This window comes from Apium graveolens, chromosome 6 (assembly GCF_009905375.1).
Source record: "Apium graveolens cultivar Ventura chromosome 6, ASM990537v1, whole genome shotgun sequence".
NCBI classification, from domain to species: domain Eukaryota; kingdom Viridiplantae; phylum Streptophyta; class Magnoliopsida; order Apiales; family Apiaceae; genus Apium; species Apium graveolens.
This window is the reverse complement of record NC_133652.1, coordinates 13,001,188-13,016,735: the sequence shown is the minus strand read 5'-3', so window position 1 is coordinate 13,016,735 and position 15,548 is coordinate 13,001,188. Positions and strand designations below refer to the sequence as shown.

At 36.0% G+C, this 15,548-nt stretch overlaps 1 protein-coding gene across 2 annotated transcripts; it reads right to left on the bottom strand.

Annotated features, from left to right (window-relative positions):
• Positions 1 to 1,105: 1,105 nt before the first annotated feature.
• LOC141667119 (pre-mRNA-splicing factor ATP-dependent RNA helicase DEAH10) lies at positions 1,106 to 8,108 on the bottom strand. 2 transcript variants are annotated; one of them, XR_012552511.1, is made up of 13 exons: positions 7,889 to 8,108; positions 7,596 to 7,676; positions 7,280 to 7,496; positions 6,457 to 6,874; positions 5,836 to 6,039; positions 5,193 to 5,353; positions 4,229 to 4,414; positions 3,074 to 3,305; positions 2,743 to 2,942; positions 2,396 to 2,530; positions 1,918 to 2,123; positions 1,556 to 1,679; positions 1,106 to 1,452 (listed from the first exon to the last, which is right to left on the bottom strand). XR_012552511.1 is itself a non-coding variant. In XM_074473487.1 (12 exons), the coding sequence occupies exons 1-11, from the start codon at positions 7,983 to 7,985 to the stop codon at positions 1,940 to 1,942; spliced, it is 2,115 nt and encodes a 704-aa protein (XP_074329588.1). In that variant the 5' UTR covers positions 7,986 to 8,108; the 3' UTR covers positions 1,106 to 1,679; positions 1,918 to 1,939. The 2 variants fall into 2 exon arrangements, 1 of the variants encoding a protein (XP_074329588.1); XM_074473487.1 differs by having other exon boundaries at positions 1,106 to 1,679.
• Between the last annotated feature and the right edge of the window lie 7,440 nt (positions 8,109 to 15,548).

Sequence of the window (15,548 nt, the reverse complement as noted above, 5' to 3'; positions counted from 1 at the left end):
GGTTGGGATGGGGTGAGTTGGGGTGACCTGATAAAACCTCTTTCGGAAATAGATTTAAAGCAAGGGTTGGGTTTTTAAAGGGATTGAAGAGTCTTGTTTCCTAATGTAAAAATTAACAGGTTGGGGGTTGGGATGGGGTGAGTTGGGGTGACATGATAAAACCTCTCTAAGAAATAGATTTAAAGTAAGGGTTGGGTTTTTAAAGGGGTTGAAGAGTCTTGTTTCCTAATGTAAAAATTAATAGATTGGGGTGTTGATTGTGTCAGCATAATTACTTTCTCTCCGATATACATTCGTAGGTATTCTCTCTCTTATCTCTCTCTTATCCAACCTCCACCCGTAACCCTCCATACAAATGAGGTAAGGTTGAACTCCTTATTCATCAACCCTGCTGTCCAAATAAGGTAAGGGTTCAAACTATCATAACCCAACCCAACCCTTTATTTCTCAACCTCGTCCAAACAAAGTGTCCGTTTGAGAAATTTTAAAATAAGTAACTTATCACTTAAAATACATAAGTGACTTATAAGTGACTTATAAGTGATAAGTAGATGAAAACTTATAAGTTGTATAAGTGTTTGGATAATTTACTTATATGTCAGATTTTTTTTACTTAAATGAACTAAAATAAATAATTTTTTAAATACAACTATTTTAATTCACGAATTTTAAATTTAAATAACATTTATAAATATATATTTTTTAAAATTAAAATTAACAAAAAAGCAAAAAATCCAAATAAGTTGAACAAAGTACTTCGTTACTAACATTCAGCTTATCTTATCAGCTTATAAATTATAAATCCAACTTATAAGTTGGGTCGACAAACACTCGTCAATAAGTACTTACGGGATTATAAGTCAATAAACGACTTATTTGTTAGTACCCAAACAGGCCCAAGGCCTTAGCCTCCCTTGAAAGACAGAAATTTCGACAATTCTTTGTTAACTTTTTCATACTTCTTTGTTAACTTTCATAATTCAATCTTGAATTTCAAAATTTATTACCAAACACTAAATTGCCATTTTCTTTGACCGGATTTAAATCTGATAAATAAGAATGAGATTCTAATAATTTTAGTATTAAGATTTCATTTCCATTCTCATCTTAAAGGCTCAAATTTCATGACTCAAACCAGTGAACCACACTTAAATATACTTAAATCTAATAAGAAGCGGTGTGCTCTGTATTTGAGTTTTCCATCCCAAGGAAACATGTAGTTCTTACCCATCTAATTTATGTACTAATACGCTCAAGCTCATATCTTCACAAAAATCGCACCGACATCTACTAACTTAACCTTAAACGATAGTATCGAGGCTTCAGAAACTCCCTTAAAGTTGCCCCTAGTGTCAAAAATACTTTGGATCACAAAATTCTCAGAGCAGCATTTTCGTGTCCATGTTGTCCCTCTGTTAGGCACCAGATACAATTCAGTTGTGATGTGTCTTTCTGTAGATATGGAATGATCCAGCATGAAGAATTAGTGTCGATAGGGTGAACCATGAAATCATGGTGTGCCTTTCCGCAGATATGTAAATATTTGTATAGGCACCTGTAGAGCAAAAACAGTTACCACCACACCCTCCCAGAAGGTAAACAGAAGTTGAACCCCACCATTTTTGAGTAAGCACAAGCAAACGCCTTAGACCATTGTACTTTCGTCCCTTTCAGTCATCCTGATAAGTATAAATACAGTATAAGAGAAGAAGTAAAGATATTATAACACAATATAGTTAAATGTTTAAATTATTATAATACGATATACTTCAAAATATTATAATACAATACATAGTTCACTGAAGTTGGAACATGTAGCCATAAATATAGCTCCAATTTCATTCATCCCAACCAAACACACAACAAGAGATAGTTGTAAACAGCAAAGCAGAATCATAATCTTAGATTATCTCTTACCCTTATAGATCGACACCAAACTCTATTGTTGAACCCCAAAGTACTGAGGAGCTAGCTCCGACAACCACAGGGGATCAATTCTAGTGACATTGCGAACATAGCTTTGAGTAGTTTGGACTAATTCTTTGAATATTATGCACTCTGGTTTACTCCTAAATAACACAGAGGATGGGTGGATTTGTGCCATTTGACCACTTCTATAAACCCTGTATATTAAAAATCCATAATAAGAAAAGATGTGCATTAAAATCCAGGATAAGCACAGATGGAAGAGACAGTACTGGGAAGGAAGAGTGTTAACATAATTATACGACACACAAGAGAAACGTTAAAAAAAGTGAAGAGTAAGCTTATACTTGAAATAAACTATATGTATAACATAAAAATCAGAATTTCTCGAAAGTCGAAAACTGACAAGTATCCTTATAAATCAGAAGCAAACGACGGTAATAGGAATTTAGTTAAGGCAGAGGAGTACCTGTAAATGCCATCAGGCTGCTTCAGAGCAGCATTCAAGAAAAAGGATGCAGCAAGACATCTGCGGAACTGAATCTTGTCATCCCCGCATGACATAACATGAAGGCCCATTCGAGTGACATTATCGAGAATTTGACTGCAAACAAAGAGTGCAGCGAACCATACAAAAAAAGAAAAACAACATTAAGAGGGAACCGTAATCAAGGCAAATACAGTCTAATAACCACAATCAGTTGATATACCTTTTTTTAATAGCATACAAGACATCATAATAAACCCACAGTAATAGAAAACTAATATCAAATTTTCAAATATAATTTTGAGTCAAGAAAACAACTATAGTTGCACCTGTGAATATCCCGAGCATGCTTCAGTGAGCGGCTATTGATAAAATTTTCCTTGCACCAATTCCTCAATTTTTTTTCAGCATTTTCTTTACTATTACTTGCCTTGCTCTTCTCATAGAACTCGTCCGCAGTGCAGTAGACATTAATCAAAGTCAGATGGTCTCCTTCTGGACTCGAAAAGCATCTCATTGCTGTACGTGACTGGCATAAAAAAAAATTAAAATGTACACAGAATGATAAATAATTCTACCTTTGGGCGATTCTGTTTAGCCTTAGTATTAATAGTGACTTTTTAATACATTACACATGCTTAATCGTTAAGAGAAACATACCTGTTCAAGCTTGTCAGGGGGTGCATAAAAGATGGACTCCACTGAAAGCATAGAAACAGCTATTAACATCTCTTTTAAGCAATTAAACTGACTACCAAGGAGGATTGCCTTTGAATCCATAGGATCCAATGGCAGCCGGGCCATCTGCTGCCCAACTGGATCCGATAGTTTTGCTTCGTCTGTTAAAGCACCTAGCAAGAACAATGTTTCCAGTGATCTTATGACGGCCTTTCTGTTCAAACGAGTGAGATTAAATTAGAGCTCCTCATTTGGTGTATTATTTAAAGAAAATAAGTGGATTGTAATAATTAAGCAGTAACAAGCAAAAATAGATACCATATACTCTTCTTATCAGTCCTTTTTAGCATTACATATCTCGTATGTACTGCACACTCTTTATTAAGTAATATAGCTTGCCATTTTATCAAAGTTCATATCAAAAGATAACCCAGTTACTCTAGATGTCAATGACAACAATCATGGCAAAAATAAATAAACACAGAGGATGCTAAAATTTAAGACATATACACAGAAAAACACAGAGAGTCGTAAAAGGCACTAAAGACAAGAAATAATTTATGATATTATGATAAGACTACCTTCCTCTGCATTATAGTATTTAAGTGTGTGCTTGAACCATGTTGACTATGTAGAGAAATCATCCGGTGTTGACTTTTAATATTATACATACTATCAGGTTATCAGCAGTATTTTTAGAAGGTATATTTAATATTAAAAAATGGGATACTCATTCCACTAAACACTGCTTTCTCTTCGATTTCTCCAAAGCTTCCAGCAACCAATATTAATTGTCTATTCTGTACTCTGTCAACCTAACTCCTGACAAATGAGTTGGAGAGTGATAAAATACAATCAAGCCTATATGCTGCATAACCAAAAATATAAATAATAATAATAATAATAATAATAATAATAATAATAATAATAATAATAATAATAATAATAATAACTAATTAAACATAACACTTCCATGACAAAAATACTAAACAGACGATCTTATATGCAGCATCTGTAGGTTTATTTTTACATAATCAATACAAAGATGTTATATTTATCCAAAAAAATGAAGATCTACAAGTTTTTGTAGCAAGTATAAGCATATTTCGACCAAAAAATATGATTTACTACACATACTCATCTGGTTTTTCCATGAAGTCAAATCCAAAAATGTCGTCAACGCCCAGAGCTTTAAGCTGCAATATAACATTTGAGAGGTCCAACCTCTTGATCTCTGGTACTGTAGAATCAGGAAGCTTGTCAAATAAACTTTCTTGATAAAGACGGAAGCATTTCCCAGGTCCTTCACGTCCAGCACGCCCACTGCAATACATGTGAGAAGTTAGAACAGCCCATCAAAAACCCGAAACCACATCATCTTTCACTTTCTTTTTAGGTATATTACTAATAATCTCAGTAAAGATGTAAGGAAGCTTCTTCATGCATCTATACATGAGAATTAAGAGAAATTTGTCAATTAACTTTGAAAATAATGATGCTACTCATTGTGCGATACTTAGAACCCCCCCCCCCCCCCAACACACACCCGCAACTTGTTTCCTTTTCCTTTGGACGACGTTTCAGTTGTTCAGAACTCGATTTTCGTTTAATGAAGTGAAGTTAAATACCTACAAGCATACCCCAAATCTTAAAATCTAGCAGGCTAAAAACTGATGTCATTTCTAGCCGCCACTATATCTAGGTTAACAGAACAGGAAAAAAAAGGTTATGCAGCTCTTTCACATGAGCAAATGACAAGTCATTATATCCTTCGCCCGATATAGACTAAAACTAGAATGGCCCAGAGAAATTTTCAGTTCCAATCTTTTCAACCCCTGAAAAGGGAAAGGGGATACAAAAGTATGCAAAAGCACACAGAACAGAACATCGACTTTCTAATTTCTCTCATAATAGCAAATACAAAAATAAAATTGCATTTAGTGCTTTAAAAATACCAATGAAAAATGCTGTTTAACAAAAAGAAGTTCCTTTTTTACAAAATTCAAAATCATTAGCTCAGCTACATTATGTTCAATGTGATATGATTATCAATAACTGTCCAAAGACATTAGGCAGCACAGTTCTAGTGAAAGCAACCTACCTCCTCTGGTGAGCCTGGGACTTCGAAGTTTCAACAGTTATCAAGGAGTCTATGCCAGATTCAGAAGAGTAACTTCGCACCTTCACCAAACCAGGGTCAACAACATACTTGATTCCAGGTATTGTCACTGAGGTCTCGGCAATATTAGTTGCCAGTATCACCTAAGCAGAGCAAACAGGCAATTAAACATACATGGCCACAAAACAATCTAAGAAAGTGTATTGACTGACAGATTACTGAAAAGTGATTCTCCTAAATAGGTTTGTAAAGCTCAGACTTCTGGATATATATTAGCAGAGTTTCTGAACATCTCTATTTACAAAGTGCTACACTAAAGATTAACTCCTTGTACTCAATAAAAATATCGAGTTCCTTTACATAGTTGTTCAGTTCAGTAGCACTAGTACCTACATATAGTAATAATACACTCAACTCTATGATTGTTAGAAGAGAAGCTATATTGTAGAATCTCTGTTGGCTACACTATCCTATTACTGTACATTTCTTTCAGTGAAGTTACTTATTAGATAGCTAGAGCACACAATACCAAATATCAGTTTACATACACACACATTTTGGTATAGATGTAATTCAAGAAGCACTTCAGTGACCAATTTTTTTTTAACATAAAGATCTATTGTACCTTGCGAAATCCAGATGGGGCAGGCGAGAACACCTTCAACTGCTTTTCCGAGGGAAGAGATGAAAAAATAGGAAAAGTAACTAGGTTTTGGTTGCCTTCAGGTAACTGCCGGATGCGGTTGCGAACAAGCCTTTCAACAGATTCAATCTCTTCTTGGCCAGTCAAGAAGACGAGTATGTCCCCAGGACCCTCCTCCAAATGTATCTGATGAGCTTAGTCAACCAATTAATAAAGAAGTTGTAACTGTAACTACCATAGAGGACAGATTATAATGACTAACATACATATAACATAGACGTCGAATAGATCTGGATTAGAAAAAAAATATGTGCCTTAAATTTTCATTAGAGAAAATAGATGGTTAACATAGAGCACAAGAATTCTTCCATCAGTATTCAATATTTTCTCTAGGAAGTAATTTTAGACTTCATTTTCTAAACAAAAGATCAAATCTTTTGCCAGATGAACATGAAATCTGGCTGGGATATACAATGGCTAAGTAAGCAGTATGAAATCTGCCTACATACGAACTATAATCAATCCTAATGACTTCTTAATCCAACAGATCCAGCCAGCTAGTAAACATGAGTAGAAAAATCCTAAAAGACGTAAGATAAATACCTGAAATATGGTAAGTAAAGCTGCATCTACACAATCTGTCTGGGGCTGATAAGTATAGTATATGTCGACCGGAAATTGTCGCCCTTGAACATGAAAAGCTTTTGCATTATCAAAGAACTCAGAAAAGCCTCGCGCATCCAAACTAGCAGACATGATAATCAATTTCAACGGATTAGAATTTCTCTTTTGGCACTGATGTAGCTTACCAGCACCTGGACCATTGCCTTCTTTCTTTACAAGTGTATTAAAATTGGCCTTCATTGAGTCAACATTTAGTTGCTTGTCGACATATTGTGACCTTGTCTTTTGTACTCTTTTCAGCAATCCAAGCAAAACATCAGTATGAACAGTTCTCTCGTGAGCCTCATCTATGATTATAACCGAGTACTTGGAGAGATAAGGGTCCAATAGTGCTTCCCTAAAGCATTGATGACAAAGAATTCAAGATGCAGTCAGCCTAATGATAGTATTGTAATGCGTGAAACACAACAAGCATACTTATGTTTAATCCATGGTCCATTAAAATTGTAATAGCTCTTAAAATTAAACAAATTTAGGCTATAGAAATCCATAATACATCATTAGAGCAGATAAAAGGGGAAATAATAATGAACAAAGATATGCATTTTTTATAAGCTCATTAATCGTCATATACTAATACCCGCCTGGACTATTTTATGTGTTAAAGCAAATCATGAACAGGCGAAATTACTTCAAGACCACAATATATGTTATACCAATACTTGTTAAGCAAACCCAGATACTTTTGAACCCCCTAAACTTCAAGATGTACCTAGCCCTTAACATATTCACACAAATATACCTTAACAGCAGCCCATCAGTCATATATTTGATTTTCGTCGAGTTGGAGGTCACATCCTCAAATCTAATTGCATAACCAACTCGTTGACCCACCTGACTTCCACATTCCTCCGCTACCCTCTTAGCAACAGTCACTGCCGCAACACGTCTAGGTTGAGTGATCCCAATTAATCCACCATCCCGGCAAAACCCCCCATTAAAAAGATACTGCGGTAACTCTAGGAAAACAACAATCACTCACTAAAGTTAGCATCTTTCCAATGTTCTAAATTCAACTTAACTCAACTAGCAATAATAATCAGCAAAAGTTAACTTACGAGTGGTTTTTCCACTTCCGGTTTCGCCAACAATAATCAATGTATCATTCTTCCTAACCTCCTCCAAAAGCCTCTTTTCAACTAGAATTCAAAAGGGCACATAATAATTTCAGCTAAAATCAAAACCCAACATAATTAATTCCATAAACACATATATAAACAATAAAGAACAAATCTTGACACAAACTGAAACAAAAGTAATGCAGATAATGAAAAACAAAAAGATTCAATTTTTATTGCAAGAATTTAGATAAAGACATAATATAAACACAAGTAAATGTAAGGGATAAGACCTGTAGCAATAGGTAAAGATTTTCTCTGTTGCAAAATCTGTTGCCTCTTTTGTGAAGGGGAATCAACAACCATTGAGGTTGCAGCAATACCGACCATTACCTTAAAGCCTAGGTTTTGATTTTGTTTGTCAGTTAGAGCATTCAAGATGTTTTAACCCTAGACAGAACTGAAGCTGTTTTGTTCAGCCGCTCAGTTTGGCTGCTGGAGTTGAATTTCTGGTTGTTGGTTTTGTGGATTAATTAGTTAGAATTTAATATTTGCAATTTTATTATTTTATATAAAAAATTAAAAAAAATAATAACATATTATTAAGATGAATAAAATTAAAAATTTACGTATTATTTGATATATATAATATTATTGATGAATTCAAAATTTAGATTATTAAAATCTTAGAGACCGGGTAGACAGCCTATAGGAAATTGGGGAAATTGGGAGCCTTGACCTTATATTTGCATGACTTGGTTTTATTTATTTAATTTTTTTTCTTAATTTATTAATTATTTGTTATATTATAATTTAAATTTTCAAAATTAATTTTAAAAATATTTGATTCCCTAACAAAAGAAGTAAAAAAAAGTTAAGTGCAACTTAATAATTTACATAATTTGTAGTTATATTATATACATGATTTTTTTTAACTATATAATATTTTTTAAACTTTATTTTGAAACATACTTTTTAGAAAAGTGTTAACCAACCGAACAAACGAAAATATGTTTAGCTTATAATAATATAGTATAGATAAACAAAATTAGATATTATAATTAAGCGTAAATTTAACAACATCGTTACATATCTTCTGATAATATTATTCTACGTATTTAAAGTATAATAAATGTCAAAAAAAGTTTAATTGAAAATTTCAGTTAAAATTAAAAATTAAAGATATTATTACTATTACAACTTCATATTTCAAATGATTTGGGTTTAATTAAAATATCCTAAGACAATTCAAAAGTTAAAAACAAAATATTTAAATAAGATTTTTTGAGAAATGTGATTATTTTTGGTAAAAATAAGTTTTTAGTTTTTACTTTTGTGAAAACACTAAATGCAAAATAGGTGCAAACAAAATCACAAAAAAATTAATTTTTTTTTTTTGATAATTTTAAGCTTTGGTCTACAATATAATTATTCGTTTTACAATAGTTTGAAATACTTTTAAGCTTTCCTCCTATAGAAAAAGAAAAACATTTAGTTAGATCATTCACCATTGATTCTTGAGGCCAACCACCAAAGAGCTCAGATTTTTAGCATTGGAAACAGTCCTCTTTTTGAAATTTATACAAACAAATTCACAACAAATGCAGATTTTTTTATTTGAACTCGAAATGCAGATTTTTATAAATCTACTTTTCAAATATCCTTCCATCACTGTAACAGACTACAGTTGTAGCATCTTTGCAGCAGAAAAACATTGCTTTTGAAAGTAGGAAACTGTGTTAACAATGTCAAAAGAAAAAGAACCAACATCCAAGCATTGAAAAATGAAGATCAAAATCAGCAATATATGCTAGAGTTACAAGCCTTATGAAACCGAGTTTCAAAACCAGAGCGCAATTGACAACTCCATTCCGGTGAACTTCTGACAAAAAAATATGACACAAAACAAGCTCGACTACTAGAATCTTTGTGCATTTCTACGATGCATATTAGAGAACCATGAAATAATGTAATAGGAAAAACAAAATGACTACAAGTAAAGAAACTTTGCTTTTCTAAAACCTCCAAATCATTCCTAAATTATTATGACTAAAATATACTCTGCCTTGAGCTGCAACTAACAAGTGGTGCACCTTAACTGACTAAAATAAGTTGCAAGTCAGTTAGCAGCGCGATAAAACTGAAGCATTTCAACTTACCTTGATAATGATACCAAACTTGACTGTGGTACTTGTCAAGTTCTTACTCATTTGAATTAGAAGCAGCCAAGCAGGGACAAGTGAACAACATTCAAAAAGGAAGAAACTGCATTCACTTACAATTTCCTCCGCGAGGTATCATCTTAGAATATACGTACCTGCTGCATAGCATATATAAATTAAAAAACTCACCTTGGATGTGTGAATACAATCTGCGCTTAATACATATAATCAAACAAATGTGTGCGTGAGTAAACGAAATCAAACGGAGGAAGAAAAGATATAAACAGAAGAGAGATCCTCGAGTCCAGTTGAAACTGTCTCCTTAAAGCTATTTCGCTTCTCACCGTATGTGCGAGTCGATAGCCTCCCAGGATAAAACGAGGTAGCGGCGGCGTTACGGATAACGAGCACCTTCAGGAGCTTGAACGGGTACGAAACTATCACCGAGAGAGAGAGAGTTTTGTGTTTAAAGGCGAATATGTTTTTTGTGTGTCTAACCCTAACGCCTTAGAGGTGTTTATATAGGTGTAGATAGACTTGTGCGCTACTCTTTTCCATAATTAAATATCATTAATTATGGAATTGGTGTAATACTTGCAAGCTACTCTATTCCATAAATAATCTGAAACAGAATCAGATTAAATATATCAAGACATACACCATATCAATTAATCTGAAACAAAATCAAATTAATTTATGCCATAATATTTGAGCCAAATTCTAATGGAAAATAATAATTTCCATTATTAAGAGAATATCATCATATCTCACACATCTTTTAGTCATAATGCTCAAAAATATGACTTACCAATATGGGACTTATACCCATATTTTCCAACAACCCCCCACATGGGTGAGATTGGTGATCTTAGTAGCACACACCAGACAGACAGACAGACACGGAGTTTGACTTGGTGATAGTTTCTTCGATCAGATATAGCATACGATAGGTAGAGAATGCTCCTTAAACCTTCGCTCGAGTAAGCATATTGACTTTACTGGTAGACAGTAGACGTGCTTGTCCTTGAACTGTTCGACCGTTTGTGTAAACGATGATATACTTATCACTATATCGTTTCTGACTCGTTCAGCTCTCATGAGTATGTCCATTTTGGCCATGGAACATCGTCCTGGTTCTGCAGAAGTTTCTAAAGAATTGTGCCTCGCAATTCTCCTTTGAAGCGGCCCCACTTCTCTCCCACATAGGTGATCTTTATCTTATAGAGTAACCCGCGTTTACTCAACTGAATTTCATGCGTTCACTCCTGAGCTCCATGTATTCATCAAAGATCATTAAAAGCTCAAAGCTTAACCTCGTACCTTACGGGTCTCACTGTTTCCTCATCATAGGAACAGGCCAGGGGTTACCCCCACAGTGATTTGGTCATCATGATTTAGTTGTCTCATTGAACCAAGTTCTTGGGATCTCCAGTCAGCAATGGTTGGGTGTCCACCATGATGTCGTTAAGCAATAGGCTTAAGGCCCATCCCTCTCGATGATTTCTCAACCACTTCTCTTGATAACCCTTTGGTTAGTGGATCCGCGATATTATCTTTTGACGGTATATAATCAACAGTGATAATTCCGGTTGAGATCAATTGTCTAATGGAACTGTGTCGTCGTCGTATATGACGAGACTTTCCATTATACATCGTGCTCTGTGCTCTGCCAATAGCGGATTGACTATCACAGTGAATCCCTATTACAATTACAGGCTTTTGCCATCTTGGAATATCCTCCAGAAACTGACGTAGATATTCAGCCTCTTCGGCGCATTTATCTAGTGCCACAAACTCAGCTTCCATCGTGGAATGAGTTATCACCGTTTGTTTTGAGGATTTCCATGATATTGCCGCTCCAGCTAATGTAAACACATAGCCACTCGTAGACTTAAGTGCTTTCTTGCTAGATATCCAATTTGCGTCAGTATATCCTTCAAATACTGCTGGGTATCTGCCATAGTGCAGTCCATAGTCTCGAGTTCCCCTCAAGTACCTTAGTACCCTTATGATCGCTTTCCAGTGATCAGCTCCCGGATTACTCGTAAACCTACTCAACTTGCTAATTGAGTATGCAATGTCTGGTCTTGTACAACTCATGAGGTACACCGGACTACCAATTATCCTCGAGTATTCCAATTGGGAAACAGCTACACCTTTGTTCTTGGATAGGTGCAAAGTCATATCCACAGGTGTCCTAGCTTTCGCAAGGTCATCCTTAAGAAACTTCTCAAGGATCTTGTCAACATAATGTGGTTGACTTAATGCGAGACCCTCTGATGTTCTAGAAATTTGAATTCCCAGAATTACATTTGCTAGTCCCATGTCTTTCATGTCGAATCTTGATTTCAACATGTCCTTGGTAGATTTGATCACTTTATCATTGCTTCCGGCAATAAGTAAATCATCTACATATAGTGTCATCATGACATAGCCATTGTCATTCTCCTTGACATAACTGTTCTCGTTATCCTTGTAATAGGCACAACTAACACATTCATTGATTTTGAAGCCATTGGTCAACACGACCTCATCAAATTTTTCATGCCATTTCATAGGCGCTTGTTTCAAACCATACAATGATTTCACCAATCTACAAACTTTCCTTTCTTGTCCTGGGACAACAAACCCTTCGGGTTGTTCCATATAGATTTCCTCATCTATGTCTCCATTTAGGAAGGCTGTTTTCACATCCATTTGATGTACAGTTAGATTACGCATTGCAGCAATAGCAAACATCATCCTTATGGACGTTATTCTCGTTACAGGAGAATATGTATCAAAGTAATCAAGGCCTTTTTGTTGCTTGTATCCTTTAATTACAAGTCTGGCCTTATACTTATCAATAGTGCCATCAGTTTTCAACTTCTTCTTAAAAACCCAATTGCTACCTAATGGTTTGCAACCAGTTGGCAAGTCCACTAATTCCCAAGTATGATTTTGCATAATTGAATCAACTTCATTCTTGATGGCCTCTTTCCACATAGGTCCATCAGGTGAGGTAACCGCCTTCTTATAGGTTTTTGGGTCACCTTCTTCGAGCAAATAGGTCATAAAATCATACCCATAGGATTTCTCCGTTCATTGTCTTTTGCTCCTTCTCACTACCCCACATTTTCGTCTTCACTTTCGTCACTCTCATTATCGTCATCTACAGACTCATGAGATCGTTTAGACGTCATAGGTTGTTGGTTTCCTGAATTACAGGGAAACATCGTCTCAAAGAATGAGGCATTCCTTGATTCCATAATGGTATTCTTTTGAATATCAGGAATCTTGGATTCATGAACAAGAAACCGATATGCAGTACTATGTGGAGGATATCCGATGAAAATACAATCCACAGTCTTAGGACCTATCTTCACCTTCTTCGGTGTAGGGATCAGTACCTTTGCAAGGCACCCCCACACTTTCAGGTGTTGGTAACTTGGTTTCTTTTTCTTCCACATTTCATAAGGACTTACATCCTTATTCTTGCGCATCGTAATATTTAAAATATTATTTGCGCTTAAGATGGCTTCTCCCCACATCGATTGTGGAAGCCCATAGTTTAACAACATCGCATTCATCATTTCTTTCAGAGTGTGATTCTTCCTTTCAGCCACACCATCTGACTGAGGGGAGTATGGTGCAGTGACCTCGTGGATTATACCATGTTGTGAACAGAATTCTCCAAATGGTTCAACATATTCACCTCCACGATCACTTCGTATCGCTTTGATTTTCTCAGTCTGTTGTGTCTCAACTTCTTCCTTATAAATTTTAAATTTATCTATAGCTTTGTCTTTGTTTTTCAACAAATATACATAGCAGTATTTTGTACAATCATCAATGAATGTAATAAAATACTTGTTTCCTCCTCTTGTTGGAGCGAATTTTAAATCACATATGTCGCTATGTATTAGGTCTAGCACTTTGGTGTTCCTTTCCACACGCTTAAATGATGATCTCGTTAATTTTGCCTCAACACAAGTCTCACACTTATGTTTTGAATCGATAGTAAGTTTAGGTATGTATTCTTTTGCACTTAAACGTCATAAAGTGTCATAATTTACATGTCCTAATCTAGCATGCCATAAATTAGGAGACTCAAGCAAGTAAGCAGGAGAATTCTTCATTTCATTATCGTCCTTAACGGACATTACATTGAGCTTAAAAAGCCCATCGGTTAAATAACCCTTGCCTACAAACATACCACTCTTAGACAAAATTACTTTATCCGACTCTATTACAATGCGAAAGCCATGCTTACTCAACAGAGAACCAGACACAAGGTTCTTGCGAATATCAGGCACATAAAGTACATTCTTCAAAGTCATATTCTTCCCAGAGGTCATCTTCAGGATCACCGTGCCTTCACCCTCAATGGTAGAAGTTGCTGAATTCCCCATGTAGAGCTTCTCACCAGCATCAGAAGCTTTGAGGCTAGAGAAAATCGCCTTGTCTGAGCAAACATGCCTAGTAGCACCAGTATCAATCCACCATTCACGTGGATTAGAACCGACCAGGTTCACTTCAGAGACCGTAGCACAAAGGTCTATATCACCCATATCCTTGGAGATATTCTCTACCATGTTTGCTTCTTTCTTCTTGTTGGGCTTCTTGGGCTTCTTGCAGTCAGAAGACCTATGACCAACTTTATCACATTTGTAGCACTTCCCCTGAAATTTCGACTTCGAAATCCCTCCTTTGGGTGCCAGCTTTGCCCCTTTACTAGAATTAGTCTTCTTGGGCTTGGAGCTTTGAGCATGCTCCACCATGTTTGCCTTCTCAGTGGCAACATTAACTTTCTTCTCGGACCCTCTATTGTCTTCTTCAATACGAAGTCTAACAATAAGATCCTCCATAGACATCTCCTTTCGCTTGTGCTTAAGGTAGTTCTTGAAATCTTTCCATCCAGGTGGAAGCTTTTCAATAACAGCAGCAACTTGGAAAGACTCACTTATGACCATTCCCTCAACATGAATGTCATGAATGATCACCTGCAGTTCCTGCACCTGACTGACCACAGTCTTAGAGTCTGCCATCTTATAATCAAGAAAGCGACCAACAATCCACTTCTTTGCCCCAGTGTCCTCGGTTTTATACTTATGGTCAAGTGACTCCCATAAGACCTTAGTTGTTGGCTTCGCGCTGTATACGTTATACAACGGGTCAGACAAATAATTTAACACATAGTTCCTACAGATGTAGTCGGAGTGCTTCCAAGCATCAGCAGCATACACAGTCTGCATGTTACTCTCAGCAGTGAGCAACGGTGGTTCTTCCTTAAGGAAGCGATCCATATGCAACGTGGTCAGATAAAAGTGCATCTTTTGTTGCCAACGTTTGAAGTTCGTTCCGTTGAATTTCTCAGGTTTTTCAGCATGTGCAGCAGGCACAGTTGGCATAACAGGTGTAGCAGGCACCACAGGTGGAACAGATGGTACGTGCGTCTGTACTACAGGTGTATGCACACCAGTAGGCACCGCAGGTATGATCGGAGGAGTGAATCCTGCCGATATCTGTCCAAGAGGAACACTAAACTGTCCAATGACAGTGTGTCCCACAGGCACATGTCCCGAAGGCACATGTCCAACAGGCGTTTGATCCCCATCAGATCGTACGATCCGTGCGTTAGGGTTAATCGGCTGCTGGTGAACCCCATCAGATCCAGTGATCTGTGCGTTGGGATCAGCCGTCATGTTCATCGAATCGTTCACAGTTTGGTTCTCCATCGATCTGTTACTCAACAAAACAAGCAGATACAGATGTATCAGTCACAGATGTATCAGTCACAGATGTATCAGTC

Excerpts from the sequence above, each read along its gene's own strand:
- LOC141667119 (XM_074473487.1), bottom strand. The coding sequence starts at position 7,985 with ATGGTCGGTATTGCTGCAACCTCAATGGTTGTTGATTCCCCTTCACAA. Across the intron at positions 6,875-7,279 it reads ACTGATGGGCTGCTGTTAAG|GGAAGCACTATTGGACCCTT; the intron begins GTATATTTGTGT and ends TCAATGCTTTAG. Across the intron at positions 2,943-3,073 it reads CCCCTGACAAGCTTGAACAG|TCACGTACAGCAATGAGATG; the intron begins GTATGTTTCTCT and ends TTTTTATGCCAG.